Source organism: Mytilus californianus, unplaced genomic scaffold, assembly GCF_021869535.1.
Source record: "Mytilus californianus isolate M0D057914Y unplaced genomic scaffold, xbMytCali1.0.p SCAF_8, whole genome shotgun sequence".
In the NCBI taxonomy this organism is placed as follows: Eukaryota; Metazoa; Mollusca; class Bivalvia; order Mytilida; family Mytilidae; genus Mytilus; species Mytilus californianus.
Genome location: NW_026262734.1, coordinates 96,894,437 through 96,916,622, shown reverse-complemented (window position 1 = coordinate 96,916,622; position 22,186 = coordinate 96,894,437). Strand labels below are relative to the sequence as shown.

Sequence of the window (22,186 nt, the reverse complement as noted above, 5' to 3'; positions counted from 1 at the left end):
CATCCCTTTGTGGTATGGAAACTTGTAGTATAATTTCAGAGAGGTCCATACACCGTTCCACAGTTATTGTCTGGAAACTAGAAAATGCTTATTTTTTGCCCCTTTTTGGCCCCTAATTCCTTAACTGTTGGTACCATAACCCCTAAAATCAATCCCAACCTTCCTTTTGTGGTATTTAACCTTATGGTCAAATTTCAAAAAGATCCATTCACTTAAACTAAAGTTAGAGTGCGAAAACCAATGTGTCTTCGGACGACGACGACGACGCCAACGTCATACCAATATACGACCACAAAATTTTTTTGCGGTCGTATAAAAACTACAAAAAAGACTAACGATTGAGCAGCACAAACACCACCAGGAGTGAGCTCAGGTGCTTTTGAAGGGTTAGCAAGTCCTGTTTCATTAGTGACACCATCCACAAATTTGTGTTTTGTTGAACAGTAAAGTTTCAAATTATCCGTAACCTACAAAATCCATGAAAATAAGTACACAATGAATAATAAAGAATCCGCAGTGATACACTGCAATTGATAACTAATAATAACTGTTGACACGTTCATTTTAGGGGAGAGTCCCGTCTATAATCAAAATACTATTCTAGAGACCAACGGTTCATCTGTTACAGGAATCGGTTTCACAAAAAAACTTACAACTAAGATTGATCGTAAGTATACTGAATTGTTCATGACTTGCGATCAAAGTTTTTGTGAAATCCACTCAAAATCATCAAAATGGACCTGCTGTCAAGTACGAGTCAGTTAAATATATGCGTAATAGTTATCAAGTGTTCTTGTAATATGCGCCTGATGTTTACTTACAAGCAGAAGCATCCATTATCCCTCTATCACAAATCACCAAACAATTCTGTGGACATGTGTCGGCTAGTTCAAAATATGTGTCTTCTATCTGTTTCATGGTCCTGATTAAGTTTTCTTGGAATTTGTAAGCTAAGAATAAATAAATGGATTAATATTAGTAAATCGTATTGGAGATTAAATCTTCATAGAAATTTTTCTTAAAATAAATGGAGAATGTGTCCATGGGACACAGATGATGCCCCCGCTTGCATATAAATTATAATAAGGGGCATAACTCAAGAACGGTAAAAGTGACGCCACCCAAATTCAAACTTGATCTGTGTTTTGTAGTAATAAGTATTGTGTACAAGTTTCATAACATTTGGTTGAGGCAAACTAAAGTTAAGAGAACGGAAACCAATTTTGGGACATACGTACATTTGGGCAGGGGCATAAAAACTTAATAGTAGCATCCAATATTTGCAGGTTGTACAAAATGTACATGTATAAAACAAGGAGATGTGGTGTGATTGTCAAAGAGACAACCATCCACCAGAGACGAAATATTGAGGGTGTAAACAGCAATAGGTTGCTGAACAGCCTTCAACAATGAGTACAACCAATACTGTATAGTAAGCTACAAAATGCCTCAGCATGACAAAATCAGAAACAATTTAAATTTGAAAACGTGGTCAATTTGTGAATGTTTTTCTGTTCATATTTTCCATACTTCTTTCTTTATAATTATTCCATGTTTTTATTGCAAGGAAAAGAAAAGATCCAGGATTTTTGAAAGGGGTGTTATTGCTGAAATTGGAAGATATACATGTACTGCTGTTTGAAGCCAGGCAAACTTTTTTTAAGATGATTTGTGCTAAAAAATGATATATTTTCCATCAAATGGATATTACACCCTCATCCTGTCAACAATGGATAGAACAGAACACTGAAGTATATGACAGTAATTCTACTTACCTTCTAATTTGGTCAGATTGGTAAACTTCACACCCCCACTGAAACAAAATCATTACAATGATTAAACCAATGTTTCTCATATCAGTTTAAGCATGACTTTTTCATTCCTGATTTCACATTTTTTTGTAGGTTAAATCTAAGTGGCTTCCAGTTTACATTATGCAATGCTATAAGGGAAGAGGAACTTAATTTCTGACCTTGAATTTCTATGTTAGTTTTGTTCCTTGTACCCGACACAACATTCTAGAAGTGGACAATAATCAGGTCAAGTTTAATTACCCAACTCCAACTTTGTCCAAAGGGTTTGAAAGATAGGGAGAGGAAAACATTTTGTACATATGCACAGGGGTGACTATTTTGAATTAAGTTTTTGATCATGCCCTTCACTGTAGGGATTCCTTCCTTGTATATATATGCTACACACATTCTAGTAGTGGTGAACATGCAATCATGTAAAGTTTCAATATCCAACTCCAAAGTGGAATGAAAGTTAGAGAGACCGACATTAACAGATTAGATTTGTCGACAAATCTCAGCATGCATTCTGTACAAGAACTTTCAATGTTAAACTACACCTAAAACCAAGACTTTTACCTGACAGATGGACAGACGAGGACCTATTCTACAATGTTTACTATTACCGTAATAAGTTTAAACTTGGAATAAATAAATAATCATGCTTTTCTTTTGACATTGTTTTGATTAATCTGGCTGGATTTTGCCAATATGATAAAATTAATAGAATATTTTTTATGAGTTTTCAATTAAATGTAAAATCATTTTCTGCACATTACCATACACCATAATATAAATCATCTTTTACGTTGCTATTAAAATTTGTTTAAACCAGCAACATTATATAATGGATTTCAAAATGAATAAGTTGTTATAGTACCTCATTAGAACCAAAGCTGTTTCTGGTGCTCTGTAGACCTGTAGACAAACAAAATATTGACGTTAGCAAAGAAGTCTATTTTCCAATCTAATTAAAATTAGTTCTCCGCGCTTGCTCCTCATTTTCGTTTGGTTGTTTATATGTCGCACGACATATAAACAACCAAACGAAAATGAGGAGCAAGTGCGGAGAACTAATTTTAATTAGATTGTCTATTTTCAACAAGAAAATAAAGACTGTAAGAAAAGAGGAAGAAATTAATGGTGGCCTAGGTTCTATATTTCATTGATTAGTTCACTATCTGTAGTTTCACATAGCCAAGGTAGTAAGGCCAAAAACAAATATATTGGTTACATCATCCAATAAAATAGGGTAGGTTACTAAGGTCGATATTTTCATTTTGTTTTTTTATTTTATATTTTGCAACATGATTTTGAGTTATGTGGACTGTTTTTCCATAGTCTGAGTTGTCAATGGGCCAAATTAACCCATATTTTTAATGATTGGATTATTTCCCTTGGTTTTTATTGGAAAAAAAATGGCAGCAAAGTGATTTTTTCATCACACTAGTTGCCAGTTTCCTTAAAACGGCTATCATAAGCACGATAGTAAACACTGGGATGTCTAACTACGCTTTTGAGACAAGTTCAGTTAATCTTTCCCTTTACAATGGAAATAAAATTAGGGACGGATGGGTAACCCTAAACAGACATATATTTTTTTTGGCCTTACATTTTTTATATGTAGATTTCCAAATATCCTGACAAATTCAAAGAGAATTGGTGAACAAATTACAAATTGAAGATTTGCATACGATTATTACATGTATCAGGCATGCCCGGAATTATTTTGGGTATGAATAAAAGTAGCTGAAATCTATTAAAACATATCAAAACTCACCAAAAACCAACAAAATGACGCAATAATTAACATGCTTAAAATAAATGACAAAAATCCCTTTTGAATTGAAAAAAAAGTGATTCTGAAATATTGTATTTTGACATGATTCTGTGAGTAAATTAACTACTTTATGATAATGAAGTTATTTAACTAGTACATATTAATAACATGACCTACAAGGCTACAAACCGAGATTTTCTGGGAGGTGACATGTTATTTTTATATATGTAATAATTATATGTTATTTCTGAAATGGTGTAGTTCATTATGGAATGAAAGTTTATGTGACAAATGACAAAACATGTACATTTCAGGATATACGTTACCTTTATTAAACGTGAGGTGAAACAACTAGACAGGGTTAAACAAATAAAATGAGATACCGACGCTCCAAACAAGACAGTTTCTGAATCAAATTTATTCTGATTTGAGGTGTTTTCAATCTTTTTCTTTGCAATTTCATATTGGTTCCAGATGAACTAATTCCAAAGCAGTCTGATACCAGAGGAAGCTCCAGGATTTTCAAAGGGAAAGGGCAGTGATGGAAATTTGATGGAGCAAAGTAGCACTTGACCCCTAAAATTTGAGCGGAGCCTCTAATCTTTCTCACATTATTGCTTGATCTTTTAACAATTGTCTAGCAAAAAATATTGTCTTGGCTACCACTAAAACTTTTATCCCTGAAAGGGGAAGCATTGAGCTGGCCATCCAAGAAATAACGGGATACAGCAGTAAAAAAATAGCAAAAAAATGCACTGATACACCCAAATTTTCTGCCATAAGCATTTTTCAATTTCAAAAGCATGATTATTCAAAGATTTAAATAATATATTATCAATGCAATACATAAAACTGTATCGAAAATTTTAAAAAAAAATCCATTAAAATCAAAACCATCAATATAGAATATACTATCAAAATTAAATTAGTTGAATTCTTTCCTTCACATTTTGAGGTTATGAAACATATTCAAGACACTTATTTGTAATTTAAAAGACTTTAGTTTTCTGTTTTGTGGACTGTTTTTCTTTTAGCCATAGCTTTTTTTACTCAAAGTTCCGGTTTTTTCTCCCTTTTTTATCAAGTCTGTCTTTCTAAATATTTTTTTTATTATAAAAACTTTATATTTGCTTCCAAATTTATAATGAAAAAATAACCTATCTTCTATCTAAAATTTCTCTGAATATTTTAGCATTTCACATTAAAATATATGTGTTGTTTGCCAGTGTCTTATATCTCATGCATTTTCAGAAACAAGCATAAACGTACCTTCCATCCTAAACTTTCAAAGAATGTACTAAGTCTGGCCTGGCCGGTAGTTTTGCCACCACAAGGACCTACAAAAATAAAAGAAAATCAAAAATTGTATTTTTTGTTGCACCTTCATTTTATTCAAAGATAATAACTTTGGATATCTTTCTTTCCAATAAAATTCAAATCAATAGTAATGCCAATAAATACTGGTATGGTGTTTTTTTCTGTAATAATGTGAAAATTGTGTCTCTCGTAGCTTTCAATTATTGGTGGATGGATGGAAGAAAGAAATGACAGATAGGATAATATGTACAGTATGCTTGACCCCAGAGTACAATGGACATAAAAAGAAAACAAAACAAAACAAGAATAAAATACCAGGTCTGGACCTGTGTCGCTGCATGTTATTGATTGAAGTGTGTATTTTTATGCTGTAATGTTACACTACTGTCTCGGGTTAGGGTGAAGGTTAGTGCCTGTTAAAACGTTTAAACCCGCTGCATTTTTATGCACCTGTCCTAAGTCAGGAGCCTGTTGTTCAGTGGTTGTCGTTTGTTGGTGTGGTTCATAGGTGTTTCTCGTTTTTTATATAGATTAGATTGTTGGTTTTCCTGTATGCATTGTTTTACACTAGTCATTTTTGGGCCCTTTATAGCTTGCTGTTCGGTGTGAGCCAAGGCTCCATGATGAAGGCCGTACTTTGACCTATAATTGTTAACTTTTTATACATTGTGACTTGGATGGAGAGTTGTCTCATTGGCACTCATACCACATCTTCTTATTCATATATTGCATAACTGATCGTTCCCTTCCAAACAAGCCAAGAAAATATTGACAAAAAATTTGCTTGCACAATGAGTGATTTTTAACTATCAGCAAACAGGAAGTGGCAGCACAGCAGATGTTACAATTACTAACACCCTACAATACATCATTTCCTTCAATATGTGGCAAGAAAACTTTGACGAAAGATTTCTACCCCAAGTTTTTTCGACAGACAGAGGGACAAGTCAAGCCTTTGATGACGCAGGTTAAAACGTTGGTTTACAAGGTTTGATTATAAACATTAAACTTCTTTTGGCAAGCAGTTAATTAGGGTTTCTTTAAATCATCTGATGCTTCTCTACGTTTATTCATTATCATCATGTACATGTTTTTTCCTTAATTGGGTTTTTTTTTCAGGCAAGTATGCAATACAGCATGCTCTACACAAATACTTTTAAGTGGGGGGAGTGTTGTATATTACCCAAAAGGGTCCCCTGGCAGAGCCAAGTGTCTGAATCTCAGCGCACTAGACATTTTATGTTTTTTGGTAAATTAGAACTAATTCATACGATACATTGACAAAAAGATGAAACTTTATTAATACTTGCAATTTTTTAGAATTCAGCTTTAAAAGTATTGCATTCTGGAGAGAATAGTGCACATATACTATTCTATTGATTTATAAAACAAGATATGTATTATATTTACTCATTAGAGAAATTTTGGAAGAAATAAGTAACTACTGTATTTCAAGGGAGACAATCAAATTATGAAGAAGTTTCTTAAACTTCACAAATATATGTCTTTTTATATTTAATACTTATAGGTCATGAATATTGATAAAACCTAAAACAAGAGGCTGTCAAACTTACAGTGAACCAGTTTTTTACTATATTGGTTAATGTGATGGTTAAACCAAATAAGGGCCAAAACTCTTTAAGGTTCATATGAACCCTTTGGCTTAAATGGCCGTGTTTTCACCTCAAAATTTACTCCGAGTACAGACAAACCTGTGAATCTTGAAAAGTTTTAAGGCATAGCATGCCCTAGATAAATAAAATTCAAATGCATTGTATGTTTTAGAAAATTTAAAACTTAACTGGATTTTGCAGTTCCTGCAGAAGATGATAAAATTAAAACAGTTGAGTTTCACTTGATATGGTCCACTCAGGTACACGGTTTAAATGACCAATTATCATGATTATTGTCCGGTATCTATTGTCCATGTCAATCAATTTCAAGTTCACTTCAATTATGACCTGTGGGGAAATTCTCAAACCTCTTTCCCAACTTAGTTTATTTTGGCACCTTCTGGAGGAATGAAAAAAAAGTGCACTGCAAAACCCTGTTGAGTTCATAATTTTCTAAAACATAAAATATATTTGAATTTTATATATCTAGGGGATGCTATGCCTTAAAACTTATCTAGATACACAGGTTTGTCTGTACTCAGAAAAATGTGCATTTCTATGCTGATTTCTCCACTAAGAATATTTGAAAAATAATCAAACTGCATGTACAAATGTATTGATGTATGATTAAGATATTGCTTTTATAACATTGTCTAAGATATACAATACATTAACCAAATCAATATCTCATTAAGTTTATTAAAAGAAATCTAAATTTAGTGAGAGCCTTTATAGGTGATCTTAGGTAAAATCTGAGGAATCTACATTACTTCACCTCCTGATGTAAATCAATAGTGCAATCTGATCAACAGATTAATTAAAATAAGCTACCAACAATTACTAAAGTTGACCGTTATGGAATATCCATTTCACAGATGACAATGTTCCAATTGTCGTAACTACAATCCAGTCCCTTTTCCCCGAAAATGACCTACCGAATTACGACTTATAACTGGGTTTGTACTAACACGAGCAACAGGACAGGTGCCACATGTGGAGCAGGATCTGCTTACACTTCCGGAGCACTTGAAATCACCCCCAGTTTTTGGTGTGGTTGGTGGTGCACAGTCTTTAGTGTTCTATGTTGTGTTTTGTGTACCCCGGTACTGTTGATTGTCTGTTTGTCTTTTTCGGCCAATGGCATTGTCAGTTTATTTTTCGACTTGTGAGTTTGAATGTCCCTTTGGTACCCTTTGCCTTTCTTGGTTCACAATTTGTATGAACATCTGCTGATTCAATCTCCTCATGATACTTTTCATTCTTTTTACTCTGGTGCATGGCAACTTACGGTGAAAGAAGAGGTGCTAATTACTTCCTTGTTTTCATTGATTTAATAAAAAAAAAAAAAAGGATTTCAAAACTGTCAGACTTAACACATGTATGCTTAATGTCATTGTATGTACCAACTTGGTTGTACTCAATGATTTTCTTATATAATGCAGTGGAGGATCCAGGGGTTGAAACCCTCCTTTTTTTTTACAAACAATGCTTTTGAATGGGGACATATGGTTGGAAACCCCCCTTTATCCTGAGTAAGTGAGTTGGAATCCCCCCTTTTAAAAATGGCTGGATCCGCCCCTGAAATGAGACACAATTTATGGTCAGAGGTGTAAACACATGGTAAAATGGTCGTTTGTTCATGTCTTTAATAAGTCTTTAAACATTCTAAGTTGATAGCAGATCTTTGGTAGTCTCTGTTAAATTTGTTCACAACTTGTCAATATATATATATATATATATATATATATATATATCAAAAATTATTTAGAGCTTGACATATTGCAAATATTGATCATCATTACTTGCTTAAAGTCCAGCAGCAAATATTTCATGTATTTTTAGGATAATTATATCAGACATTTTCCTATTGTTGGAGACCCTAGATATGCCCTCTTGCTGTCTTCTCCAGTTATATTGTGTGTTTAGCTTGTCTCATAGGCATATATACCCACATCTCTTTTTTTATTCATACTTTTTACATCCACTTTAAGATTTCCAGCTTCATGCATGTGGAAAATGAAATCTATATCATGTATATTGACTGAAAGGAAATTAATTTGTGTATTGATTTCAAGAGCTTAAGATTGCTTTCTTTGATCATTATTATTACCATGCATTGATTAGGTCATGGAAATATAAACAGATTTATTGACAGAATGTACCTGTTTATATTCTCATTATATTTAATAATCTATAAACCTCTATCCATAAATATTTCATAATTGTTTAGAACAGACACAGATTTATAAATTCCCAAACCAGTCTGACATTGGCAAAAGTCCAGCAAAATTTTGTTTGGTTCCAACAGACATGACAGAGGATGGTTTCTATATAACCATGATAACAGATCCAAATACTGACTTAAAGACATGATAGAAGAACTAAGTAATTACTTCGAGGAATTCCATAGTCCAGCAACAGGTTCCCTACTGATGTTTATTAAATTTTAGAAAAAAAGGACAACACCAGTGCAGATTTAAACCGACATGATTCTTTTACATTTATTTATTTTGTGTATAAAATTAAAGCATTTACAATAAACTGTTGAGACTAGCGTGATTATTAAAAGTACATTGTACATGTCCGTGTTATTCCCAACGAAAGCTATATACAATGTATACACATGTATCATGTGTATTGAATTAATGTTATGATGTTTTGATTTCTATGACACTTATTATTATTAATCTAAAATCAAAATTAAGCAGTTATTTTTAAACAATGTATGAACAGTTTGGACTGACAATTCAACAAAAAATTTCTCTCTCAGAATTGTTGATGAGAAATTTGCTTTTTATAAAACCAAGCTGGCAGGACTTTTAACAGATTACAAAAGTCAATATATTAATTACTGACTTGGTGTATCCTAAATGCAACATGACAGCAAGTTACAAGTGTAGCCCAATCGCAAGTTTATCAAGATTTGCTTTCTTCAAGAGAATAAAATTGAAAATGGAAATGGGGAAAATGTCAGAGAGACAACAACCCGGCCAAAGAACAGATAACAGCCGAAGGCCACCTGAATGGGTCCTCAACGCAGCGAGAAAATCCCGCACCCAGAGGTGGTCCTAAGCTGGCCCCTAAATAAAAATGTGTACTGTTTTTGGCTTACATGTACAATTTAACACTTGAATAAATCATTCAAAAAGAAAATGTGGGATGTACAAGTGAAATTTTCTAAGCATTTTTCTCCCATTTGGACAAGTATAAATTGTGAGGGTATGGTTGGGTCCTTCGTTTCTTTTTTCTTCAATTTTTAAGACCATTTTTCTGTTTTTTATATTTTAAAACCCCATTATATATATATATATATTCGCTTCTTTTTTTGGGGCTTATTTTTCTCTATTCTTTATTTTATTTTGCCCATTGTTCTGCATCTGTTTGTCTTTATCATCTATTCTGTAAACCCCATCCGGACCCTATTGTATATTGTATTTTCATTATTTTACATTTGGACTAGTATGGTTGGTACATAGTACTACACAATAGCACAATGCAAGAATTCAAATGGGGAGATGATGTTCAGCCATTTTTTTTTAACTTATAGTTTATGATTTTCCCCTTGATACCTCCCCCCCCCCCTTTTTTTGGTCCGAAATCAGAAATCTAGCCATTATTTATTAGTTCATAGAGGAAATTGGCTGTTTATACAAACTGACAACAGCACTGATCATGCTTATGTAAAAATAGTATTTTCAATAATGGCCTACATAACTGTTCATATCATATCACAAACGGATAAGATTGCAAATTTAACCTTGAATGATATACTAAATGCTAAATAAGATTCACTATTCTATTTTGGAAAATAAGGTTCCAAGGTGAGATATCTATAGCTTTTAAGTAAACAAATGCAACATATATACAATGTATAATCTTTAACAAGTGTAACAAAGAATTGTAATAGAACAAGGCTGGTACCTGGTTTTTAATGGTTTTACTTTTAGGACACACAAAACTGGTTTAACCCCATCATATTTTGTACCAGATCAAGCTGTCATCATTGTTTGTATGTCTTATTTTTTAGAGTGAGGAATTTTGGTAGTTGATGTTGTCAGTAATGTACTGTCCAATGTTTAATTATCCTTTTTACATATTTAATGTATTATTAAACCGTTTACACACCACTTAAAGGAAATTACATTGTGTAACTATGATTTTGGTAGTAATTAGCAGAAATAATTAAAAGTAAAAATGTGTGTTTTTATTGGCAGCAGATAGGTTTACAATCACAAAATATCAATAATCATTTTTTAAGTTAGCAATGAGTTCAGTTCAATTTCGTCAAAATAAGTATTAAAGCCCAAAATCATATACATTATTGACTTTCAGGACAATTCATAGGCGGATCCAAGGGGGGGGGGGGACCCTTTTGTGGGAAAAAATTGGTTGATTATATAGGGAATCACTGAAGCATGACTGTAGCGGACCCCCTCTTATGGCAGTCAGTGCCCCCCCCCCCCCCCTTATAAAAAGTTCTGGATCCACCACTGTAATTATTTGATCTCATTATGTTTGTATGTATATGTCATAGTAACCAGTACTGGCTTTTACACAACATTTAGTTTCATATGCATGGAACCTTTGATTTTAACTCAATTTGAGATGATTGCACTTGTTTGCGTCCATCAAAGATTAATGATGTAATTTATTGTTCCTATGAGCAATGAGCTGGACAGACCGTCAGGCACATGATAGACCAGTATGGCCAGTCTCTGGATAATTCTCATGGAACTATAAATAATACTTACCTTAACCAACTTCTCCGAAATATATATAAAATATCATTAATGTTAACAAGTAATTTATAAACAAAATGCCAATGGCAATATGGCTTTAGGCACCAAAAACATAAAGTAACAATCACACAAATCCTTATTTTAATGGACAATTTTTTATTTAAATAACAAGTTTGTGTATCAATGAATGTCACCGCAAGTTTACCTAGCTAGACTGTTTATCATGCATAATTTCAGACCACGTGCGCGCGAAGGAATAACATAAATATCATGTTTTACAACGATACACAACAATAAGGACACTGTGACATACCTCCAGTTAACACCACTTTGTAAACTTTGTTTTTATTATGTCCAATGTCTTGAGACATTATTGCAGCCTCCTGAAAACCCTTTGTCAGCTGTAATTGATGTTGACACACATTTGATAGTAGACGACAATACCGAAACATCAACAATAATTTGAGTAACTAAATTTTACGGATCGATGCCGACAAAACGAATTTAAGTGTTGGCACTTGTTCTTGAGTTTGCGAAAATCCAATAAGATCCCATAGAAAATATCAGTCATATATATGTCTCTGTGTAGAAATCACTTAAGATATTCGTTAAATACAGATAGATGACCTATCTATGATTGACAATGAAATATATCTGAATTTTATAATTATTTACTGTAAATATTCTTAAAGTTTTAAACTGCCGACCGACCCGCTGAGACTATTATACTAACAGTCCCAGGTCTGTCGAACTACTATAACCTGGGACATAATATATTGACAGTATATTATTCCCGGCTATACCACATGTGTTATAGAGTCTTAAATCCCGTTAAGCAGAATGTTTTGGGGTAATTCTGGGATTATCACACTAAATTAGTCCTAGGTTTGAAATAAATATTATCCTATTTTATCTTATCATTGTCAAGCAGCACAAATATTGCTAAGTTACAGCAGGATATAACAATCTGGCAAAAACTACGTCTTATAATGATTCGTCACTGGCACAATTTACGGTGGAATCATGCAGCTAAGTTAATTATCCATATCGGAAATTGTGGGGATCTCAATGTGTGGCCGTATTGATACACGTGCAATGCCTAGTGTCAAAGGGCGTACATGACATGTTATGCAATCCAGATCAAGTTCAGTTCCACTGAAGTTTTAAATCTTTACTATTTTGTGTATTGTACTTTCAGAGAAGGCGAATTATATGACTTATCAAATATATATATATATATATTGCAATGTGCCCGACGCGCTAGACCACACGACCACCTAGGCTTTACAGTAATAAAGCTTTCGGTGGCCAGATGTTACCTTTCCTCGTCAGTTTTAATCTAGCGTTGTAACACAGTACATGATATATAAGGCATGAAGGTTAATATATATATTATATAAATATATATATTAACCTTCATGCCTTTTATATCATGTACTGTGTTACAACGCTAGATTAATCGTTGTAACACAGTACATGATATATAAGGCATGAAGGTTAATATATATATTTTATCATATACTTGTATAAAATATTACTAAAATTTTACAGTTCAATAACATTTAAAAATATTAAAAGGCTATGAAAGGATTACTAGGTTTATTTATCAGATTCCTAAGAATTTCCTCAGCGGGCTGATAAAGGAACCTTTATTGACTGCTTCCGGAATGTTATCACATGCCTTTCCGTTAATTTCCGTGACGTTTATCACATGCAACGTCGTGCATTTCCGGAAATTTGTTCGAAAACGACAACACAGTGCGGAAAACCGCAAGTGATTAAAGACTTTCCACAAAATAGTTGAGGAGCAAATTTCAAACTAAGAACATGTTAATTGTTGTGACAAGATAAATAAAATGCTTGTAATATCAATAAAAACAATAAAAGTTAAGACATTTGTATTTGGTTGTCTGTAAATTATTATCTAAAAATTCATGGAAAGACAAAATTTTAATTAATAGTTCTTGTCTGTATTTCTTCTGTTGAAGTATATGATAAAAAGATAATTACATGTCATTTATCATATCAGACCCTTTATCGGCCCTCGTTCATGATATCAGCCCTCGAGCCTGCGGCTCTTGGGCTGATATCATGACCTAGGGCCGATAAAGGGTCTGATATGAAAAATGCCATGTAATAATCTATACATATAAATATATATATTAACCTTCATGCCTTATATATCATGTACTGTGTTACAACGCTAGATTAAAAATGACGAGAAAAGGTAACATCCGGCCACCGAAAGCTTTATTACTATAGAGCCTAGGTGGTCGTGTGGTCTAGCGCGTCGGGCACATTGCAAGGCGATTTGGTGCCACGATATCTCAGTAGCATGAGTTCGAATCCCGGCCAGGAAAGAACAAAAAAAATTAGCTAACGCAAATTTACAGATCTAACATTGTTGGGCTGTTATTTAGACGAATTATATATTAACCTATACTCAAGTCTAAATTAACCTATACTCATATATCTCTATTTATTTACTTTACAAAGTAAGTTGAATCTTTAAAATATATATAAGTGAGCTGTGTGTGTGCTGCCGGGACCTCTTTTAAATAATCCGAAAATATAGATCTAAGCAATAAATAAAGAATTGGCTTTAATTTGGATATAACGGGACATACAAATAGAAATATTGTTCAATGTCACTGTCCAGCAATACTAACCTGTATAATTACGGCTGTTATAAAGGACATTTCTTTGTTCGATCATTTTTCTGACAGAGATGTTCAGCTAACTATAAAACCAGGTTTAATCCACCATTTTCTACATAAGGAAATGCCTGTACTAAGTCAGGAATATATGACAGTTGTTTTCCATTCGTTTGATGTGTTTGAGCTTTTGGTTTTGCCATTTGATAAGGGACTTGGAGTTCGGTATTTTTGTTATTTTACTTTTTTCAACTTCTGTAGATATAAACTGATGAAAATTATATGACATTAAATATGAAGGCTTATGAAACGGCATAAGATCATTTTCATTTCCATGATTTGACATCTAAGATTATAAAATATATAGCAGAAAAAAACATAGATATAAGAAGATGTGGTATGAGTGCCAATGAGACAACCCTCCATCCAAGTCAAAATTTATAAATGTAAACCATTATAGGTCAAAGTACGGTCTTCAACACGGAGCCTTGGCTCACACCGAACAGCAAGCTATAAAGGGCCCCAAAAATTACTAGTGTAAAACATTTCAAACGGGAAAACCAACGGTCTAATCTATATAAAAAACGAGAAACGAGAAACACTTATGAACCACATCAACAAACGACAACTACTGAACATCAGATTCCTGACTTGGGACAGGTGCAAACAATTGCATCGGGTTTAAACGTTTTAATGGTATCAAACCTTCACCCTTATCTGAAACAATATCGTAACATCACAACATAGAAAAACACACTATAAAATATCAATTGAAATGGCCTAACTCAATCAAAAAATGCCAAGATCTTTAATGAAATGTGCAAATTGTAAGAGAGGAATGTAACTCATTTGTACAACTTTTCATGTCAATGGAGGAAATTTGTGTTTTAAAATATGTTGTACAACGTTTTTTTCAAATACAGAATGTTTTTATTTGATTCAGTTTTGATAAACTTTGCAATATAAGGAGATAAAGTAAGATAAAGGAATATGTTGTGAATTTACCTGTTTTGTTTTGTAGCATCACGAGCAAGAAAGCGAGTCCCATGACCACAATTTTATTTTTATTTACTGAAAGCACATTAAAAGAACTATTTTAGTATATTTTATCTTAAATTATATCGTTTAGTTTTCTTTCTATCCCACAATTTTTTTTCACTTTTTAGGAATTCGTGTCAAATATATCAATGGGAGGCAATTTCATCGAGACAATATAACCATGGGTAGAAATGTATATGCTAGTCGGTTATACATGTTAATTTTCTGTAAAATGTCTGTAAAAACCATGTACTTATATTTTTTTTCAAATGATATGAATGATCCCATGTGGTTAACATCTAACTGGAAAAACAAAATATCAAAATCTAAATGATAAATCTACCCACCAAAATATACATTATGATTTTGGAAATACATTGGAGAATACCGGCTTGGTTTGCATTTAATTGAACATTAAACAAGGAAGGACAATTTATTAGAACTCATGATTACAAATTTACCAAACCATGTTCCACGAATCGAAATCATGCCGGTAATCTCAGATCATGACATGACATAGTCTTTATGGAATTCAAAATTACACAATCTATAGCTAAAGCAGACACTAAGGAATGTGCCGATTTACAACATGGTAAACTGTGACACAATAAAAAAAAGTAAACAACCTGTTGTTTAGTGGTTGTCGTTTGTTGATGTGGTTCATAAGTGTTTCTCATTTTTTATATGTAGATTAGACCGTTGGTTTTCCTGTTTGAATGGTTTTACACTAGTAATTTTTGGGGCCCTTTATAGCTTGCGGTTCGGTGTGAGACAAGGCTCTGTGTTGAAGGCCGTACTTTGACCTATAATGGTTTACTTTTACAAATTATGACTTGGATGGAGAGTTGTCTCATTGGCACTCATACCACATCTTCTTGTATCTATATACAACATACTATATAGGAAAAGGTTAATACACATACTGTTGATGAACTTTGGCTAGAATTCAATGCAAAACTTAACGATTAGTCAGTGAGCATATTCCACACAAAAAACTCACTTCAAAAAATAAAAGACCATGGGTTACAGCTGAAACAAGAAAAAAATGAAAACGAGACAGACTTTATAAAATGATGAAAAAATGTGGAAGTGACAACACGAGAAACAAATAGAAGTAAATTAAACATCAGGTACAAAAACTCAGACATCATGCTGGCTGTACATTGAAAATATTGTCAGACCAAAACCTGATGAAAACAACTTTCCAACATGAAAAAAATGTTGGTCTTACATTTAAAGTTTAAAAAAATTATTGACTACGATGGAATAACATCACTGAAGCAGAATGGAAAACTTATAACCATGAGACACAAAACAGAAATCCGATGATCTCAACAGGCAGTTTCAATCAGTTTCCTCAGAACTAATGCACAAACTAAATCACTGTGTAGTCCCAGCCTTAGACCAGATAGATTTGAATAATAAGTGACAACAAAATGGTGACAAATAGTTAAGAGATTTAATTGTATCTCTCCAAAATTTCTCGAAAAATCTACTGGAGCAGGGGGGGGGGGGGGGGTTAAACACCAGCTGGACGTCTGTACCAAAATTTGTACGTTGAGACACCTCGTTACCTCCTCTACGTTAATCATTGTAAAATAAATGTAACTTAACTTTGAATGATTAAGATCGACAACGAATCATAATGATAATGAAAATCAAGAATTACAAAAAATATATAAAATCGACCATAAGTCTCTGGTTTGAAGCGTAAAATGTTCGCGTCATACTATGATAATTTTAAAAGGTGTGTTCGACTAAATAGCAATTATTTCGTTTTGTAAGAACAAGTTCGTAAAATAACTTTCTGTCCGAACCTGCAGGAAAAAACTTGAAAATTTAATTAAAACAATATTTTAAGTTATAAAAAGTGAAACATTGCTATTATATTACAAAAAAAATATTTGTCTTATCAAATGAAATATTTCAAGACTTTTATTCCCAACCACCTGATTGACACAACTTTGCTGCTGAACACCTGTTGAGAGGAAAAACAAATATTTTGGCACAAACCTTTTTGATAAAAAATGGTCTGATTAAACGCATATAAGATTTTTGAGTGATCAGAGACAGCCGCCAGCGATGGCAAGTGGAGGAAGAACGGGACGAAATGACGGCGACACCGTTGAAGTACATAGAACTTAATTATTTTCATTTTGTTGTCTCTCCTCAGTCAAATTATACAGAATCTGCAATACTCAAATTCATCCCAATTATGTAGTAGTTGTCATCAGTCCCTTGCACGGCTATTGTAGCCATATTGAATAGAGGGCAGATTTTCATAACGGAGGTGCAAATGGTTTGAAAAATACGGGAAAACATCATTGAAACAGAACAGTTGCATAGGATTTCCTGTTCTTTCATACTATTTCCACCTCTATCCCAAAAAAAATTGCCCCTATTCAGTATGGCTGCATTAACCGTGAAGGAGTCTATTCCCTCACTGCTGTATCCCAATTTGCTCAAATGAATACATCTATCTCGAGTTGTTTTTTATTAGTGAATTACACCCCTTTAGCTGTTTAGTCCGTTTGAGAATTAGATAGATCATTGAATCGCCTCAAGTCTCAGTCAAACATTTAATGTATTGTTGTTTTAACTCTTTATCTACCACTGACGGATATATACGCGATTTTCATTATCGTTCTGTCCGCAATGACTGATAAATCCGCTTGCATAATCAAGCGTGTATTCGCAGTGACTGATAGATCCGCTGTAAACATACACTTGCGCAGTCCCGGTGACGGATATTTCTGTAAAATATACCACTGTTAAAACCCTTGAGAATGGACAAAATTGTTGGGGAATCCCGAAATGAACCAATGAAATTCGGTTTTACAAATGCAAAATCTTTCAACTCGTATTTTTGTCTTTTCTATTTGTATTAATAGTTTTTAAAGGCCTCATGGAAGATTAGCATGTCATTGTTAAATGTGTTACCTTCGTTAAATAAAGAATTTTATTATTTTATTATTATTATCATTATTATGTACATTCCTTTTCTATAAAAAGTGTGTGTTTACATTTAATTATGATGAATTTTCCACGTGTTCGGAATGTGATTAAAACAATGTTGGATGAATGGGCTTTGTTCAAATGGATAGCGAAAGTGAAGAATTTGAAGGATTTATGCAATTAGAAAGCAAAATTGGAAGTATAGGAAGGGATAGTTTAGTTTTTCGGAACAAGATTGCGAGTCTTCCGAGGATGAAGAAGCCAAACATGGACAAATAATTAGAAAACTTTTTACGTCCGTTTACAACATGTTTCAAGCTTGATAAGGAAAAGAAAGAAAAACAAGGAATTATTTGAATCTGGAATAATTTTGAATTCTGGAAAATTGATGAGAAATTTATGATGAAAACTAACCCAACTAAAAAGGGTTAGCCATGCGCACATGGCTAAGGGGGGTTAGTTAGTTCATACTGAAATGATAGTGAAAGTAAAATTAACCTTAGCCATGCGCGCATGGCTAACCCTATTTAGTTGGGTTAGTTTTCATCATACATTTCTAATCAATTTTCCAGAATTCAAAATTATTCCAGATTCAAATAATTCCTTGTTGAAATTGATTTGGTATTTGTTTCATTTTTCAATAAATATACAATAAATACTGATTAATTAAGCATTTAATTAGAGTACTCATAACACATCCTTAACAATTTGTGAAAAATTCTCTCACTGCAAATTTTCTCTGGTAGTTAACCTACAATTCAGCTGCAGTAGCTAACTAATCAGCAGTGTGTAGTAGTGAACTGTAAAGGTACCTGTGCCAAGTAGATAAGAAGTTAATTGTTAAACAGTGTTTTTTAAATAAGAATAAAACTGAATGCTGATACATGTACTTAAAATTACCATAAATCATATACAATCATAAAACAAACCTGTCAACAATATATATACACTGGCACAAGAAATCAGGATCAGTACTGGAATGCAGTTTGTTAAGTTTGACACATTTTGTTGACCTTTGTTTAAAGTGAACTTTTGGACAAGATTATATCTCGAATAAATGTTCTTTGCTAACAATTTACGATATTTTAAATAGACAAATGGGTCCTATTTCTTCATTGTGTTCGCATGAAAAAAACAATTTATGAAGTAATGCAGTGCCCAAACAAACACAGAATAAAAAAAAGTACAAACTGATTATCTGGCGTTAATAATAACTGAGTAACCATTTGTCTATCATGTGTCTATAAAACAAACACAAAAATCACATACCTAAATAATTTAAATGTATTGTGTGTAATTTTCTGTTGTAGAGTTTGGCGGAGGTGTTTAGATGTTTTATTTGTATGGAAAAATTGAGAGATGCTAGGCTGTGTCCACACTGTTCAAAACTCTGCTGTTTTTCATGTATCAGGGTAAGTAACTCTGTTGTTTTTCCAGAGTATGAGGATGAATTGCTCTGCCTTTTTTCATGTATCAGGGTAAGTAACTCTGTTGTTTTTCCAGAGTATGAGGATGAATTGCTCTGCTGTTTTTCATGTATCAGGGTAAGTAACTGTTGTTTTTCCAGAGTATGGGGATGAATTGCTCTGCTGTTTTTCATGTATCAGGGTAAGTAACTATTTCCAGAATATGGGGATGTATTGCTCTGTTGTTTTTCATGTATCAGGGTAAGTAACTCTTTTTTTTCCAGAGTATGAGGATGAATTGCTCTGCTGTTTTTCGTGTATCAGGGTAAGTAACTGTTGTATTTCCAGAATATGGGGATGTATTGCTCTGTTGTTTTTCATGTATCAGGGTAAGTAACTCTGTTGTTTTTCCAGAGTATGAGGATGAATTGCTCTGCTGTTTTTCATGTATCAGGGAAAGTGCTTTTGAATTGTGTAGGATCAACAAGGCTATGTATAGTTTTAATCTGTCATGAACAGTTACTGCTGCCAACCAAAAACATTTCTGAGGCAAAACTTCGTTCACTTTGCAGTTCTCTGAAATATGTTGTTAAATAGTTTCAGAAGTTACACCATTTATTGCAATTTTTCCATGAACCGCCCACATTCAACATGTTGAATATTTGGCAAGCCATTATTACTTTTATTGATAAGAAATCATCCTATTAAATATTTAGCAGTTCAACCTTTAGAAGTAGTAAATAAGCAGCCTGGTGAATCTCATTCAAAGTTTGTACGATCGCGGAAAATAATTGAATTAAATTGGATTAAAAAATTACAGACAGTCTACCCTCTCGGTCTTAATGATAATATCATGGGAATTGGTAATATATCAAGAACCGATTCTGTTAACATTTTGGATATAGTTTCTAAAACTGTTCGTAAAAACCGTTCTCATGGTCGTAGAAAAAATCGCAATCAAAGAAAATTTCGGACCAATCATACCAATATTTCGGACCTAATTTCTATTTCAAAAAACAACGGCAGACATTATCTGTTAACAAAGCTCTGTTCATTACCGGTTAATAAGTTAAATAAAATTTTAGAGGATTGCAACACAATTTCATATAGCAGTCCTAAGTATGAAATCGTTCAAATTATAATGGCATATTGTTATTCTAAACTGTTTCCCAAAATTGATCGCCCTGAAGATCATAAAAAACAGTTTATTAAAATAAAGTATGTCAATAAAGGTTTTGATTTTGTAAATATTGCCGGTATTTTTAACGACCATTCTGTTAAAGAACAAATTTCGGGATATTTTGATAATACTGAGCTCCCTCTTATTTGTTATATTTACAAGAAATCTACCCGGAAATTTGTGTTTAATTATAGCCAATTGTGTAAAGATGTTAATATCAGTGAAAATACACCTACTTCATGTAATTGCAGTAATTCCGAATACATTTATGGACCCATTTCCCATGTTATAACAGGAGATCTTAACATCGTTCAAGACCGAGAGTTAAAATCATTCCTCAGTAAAGGACCTAAATATCGTCCCCCGTCAATTATTAATTGGAATGAGTGTCGTAATATCATCCACGACTCACTCCATACTTACTGTTTGAAATGGATAAAACGGGAAAAAGCTGACAAAAAATCTTTGGACTCTTTTTTTGAATCAGTAATGAACATAGTTGATATACGTATTCAACATTTTAAAGAACATTTTACTCTTAACAATAACCACAATAAACCTATTTCTCGTATCAAACATAAACTAAAAGAACTAGCCAAGGAATTTGTTTTTGTCCCGGCCGATAAAGCTGCTAATAATATTATTATTGTTTGACGTAAATTTTACATTGAGGTTCTGAAAAAAGAAATCACCAATTCACCAACATTCCAACTGACTCCATTTTCAGAAAACGACATCTGTAACAAACATAAACTTTTAGCTACCGCTTTACAAGCAGAACCAAATACAATGAAAGTCCCAACTATGTATTGGCTTCCGAAGCTACACAAAACACCTTACAAATATAGATTCATTTCGTCTTCAAGCCATTGTTCCACTACTAAATTGTCTATTCTTCTTACCAGTACACTTGGTACAATCGAAAACCTGATAATAAATTGTTCAAATAAGGCCTTCGAAAATAGTGGAATTAATTACTTTTGGAGTGTCAAGAACTCATTGGAAGTACTTGATAAATTGCATGCATATATTGGTGATTTTGAATCTGTTCAAAGTTTTGATTTTTCTACCCTATATACCACATTGCCTCACATTCTCATTAAGAAAAAATTCACACACCTAATTAAATGGGCATTTAAAAAGTCAGAATGTGAATATATATGTTCAAACTCTTTTAGGTCATTTTTTAGTAGCAATAAACAAAAAAACTATGTCAATTGGACATGCTTTGATACTATATATGCCCTTGAATTTTTACTAGATAACATTTTTGTTCGCTTTGGAGATTCCGTATATCGTCAGGTTATCGGAATTCCAATGGGGACTAACTGTGCACCACTTATTGCGGACCTTTTTATACGACCGCAAAAATTAAAAATGTTTTGGTCGTATATTGGTATGACGTTGGCGTCGTCGTCGTCGTCCGAAGACACATTGGTTTTCGCATTCTAACTTTAGTTTAAGTGAATGGATCTCCATGAAATTTTACCATAAGGTTCAATACCAAGAAAGGAAGGTTGGGATTGATTTTGGGGGTTATGGTACCAACAGTTAAGGAATTAGGGGCCAAAAAGGGGCCAAAAATAAGCATTTTTGTAACTTCCAGACAATAACTTGTGTGTAAGTGTATGGATCTCTCTGACATTGTACCACAAGGTTCCATATCACATAGGGAAGGCTGTAATTGATTTTGGGGGTAATTGCCTCAAAATTT

At 33.1% G+C, this 22,186-nt stretch overlaps 2 protein-coding genes across 3 annotated transcripts in view; one reads left to right on the top strand and one right to left on the bottom strand.

Annotated features, from left to right (window-relative positions):
* The window catches only part of LOC127712729 (TRPL translocation defect protein 14-like), a 28,147-nt gene extending 16,450 nt beyond the window's left edge, over positions 1 to 11,697 (bottom strand). The window contains exons 1-5 of the mRNA XM_052219338.1: positions 11,553 to 11,697; positions 4,840 to 4,907; positions 2,671 to 2,708; positions 1,776 to 1,813; positions 822 to 950 (exon numbers count right to left, since the gene is read on the bottom strand). Of these exons, the coding sequence (XP_052075298.1) occupies positions 822 to 950; positions 1,776 to 1,813; positions 2,671 to 2,708; positions 4,840 to 4,907; positions 11,553 to 11,691 (412 nt within the window). The 5' untranslated portion in view covers positions 11,692 to 11,697. The remainder of the gene's footprint in view (positions 1 to 821; positions 951 to 1,775; positions 1,814 to 2,670; positions 2,709 to 4,839; positions 4,908 to 11,552) is intronic.
* A 5,202-nt stretch (positions 11,698 to 16,899) lies between these two features.
* Positions 16,900 to 22,186, top strand: part of LOC127712719 (E3 ubiquitin-protein ligase TRIM37-like) — a 45,457-nt gene continuing 40,170 nt past the window's right edge. For both annotated transcript variants that reach the window (XM_052219320.1, XM_052219319.1), the window contains exons 1-2: positions 16,900 to 17,061; positions 19,197 to 19,298. In XM_052219320.1, coding sequence (XP_052075280.1) covers positions 17,014 to 17,061; positions 19,197 to 19,298 — 150 coding nt within the window. In that variant the 5' untranslated portion in view covers positions 16,900 to 17,013. The remainder of the gene's footprint in view (positions 17,062 to 19,196; positions 19,299 to 22,186) is intronic.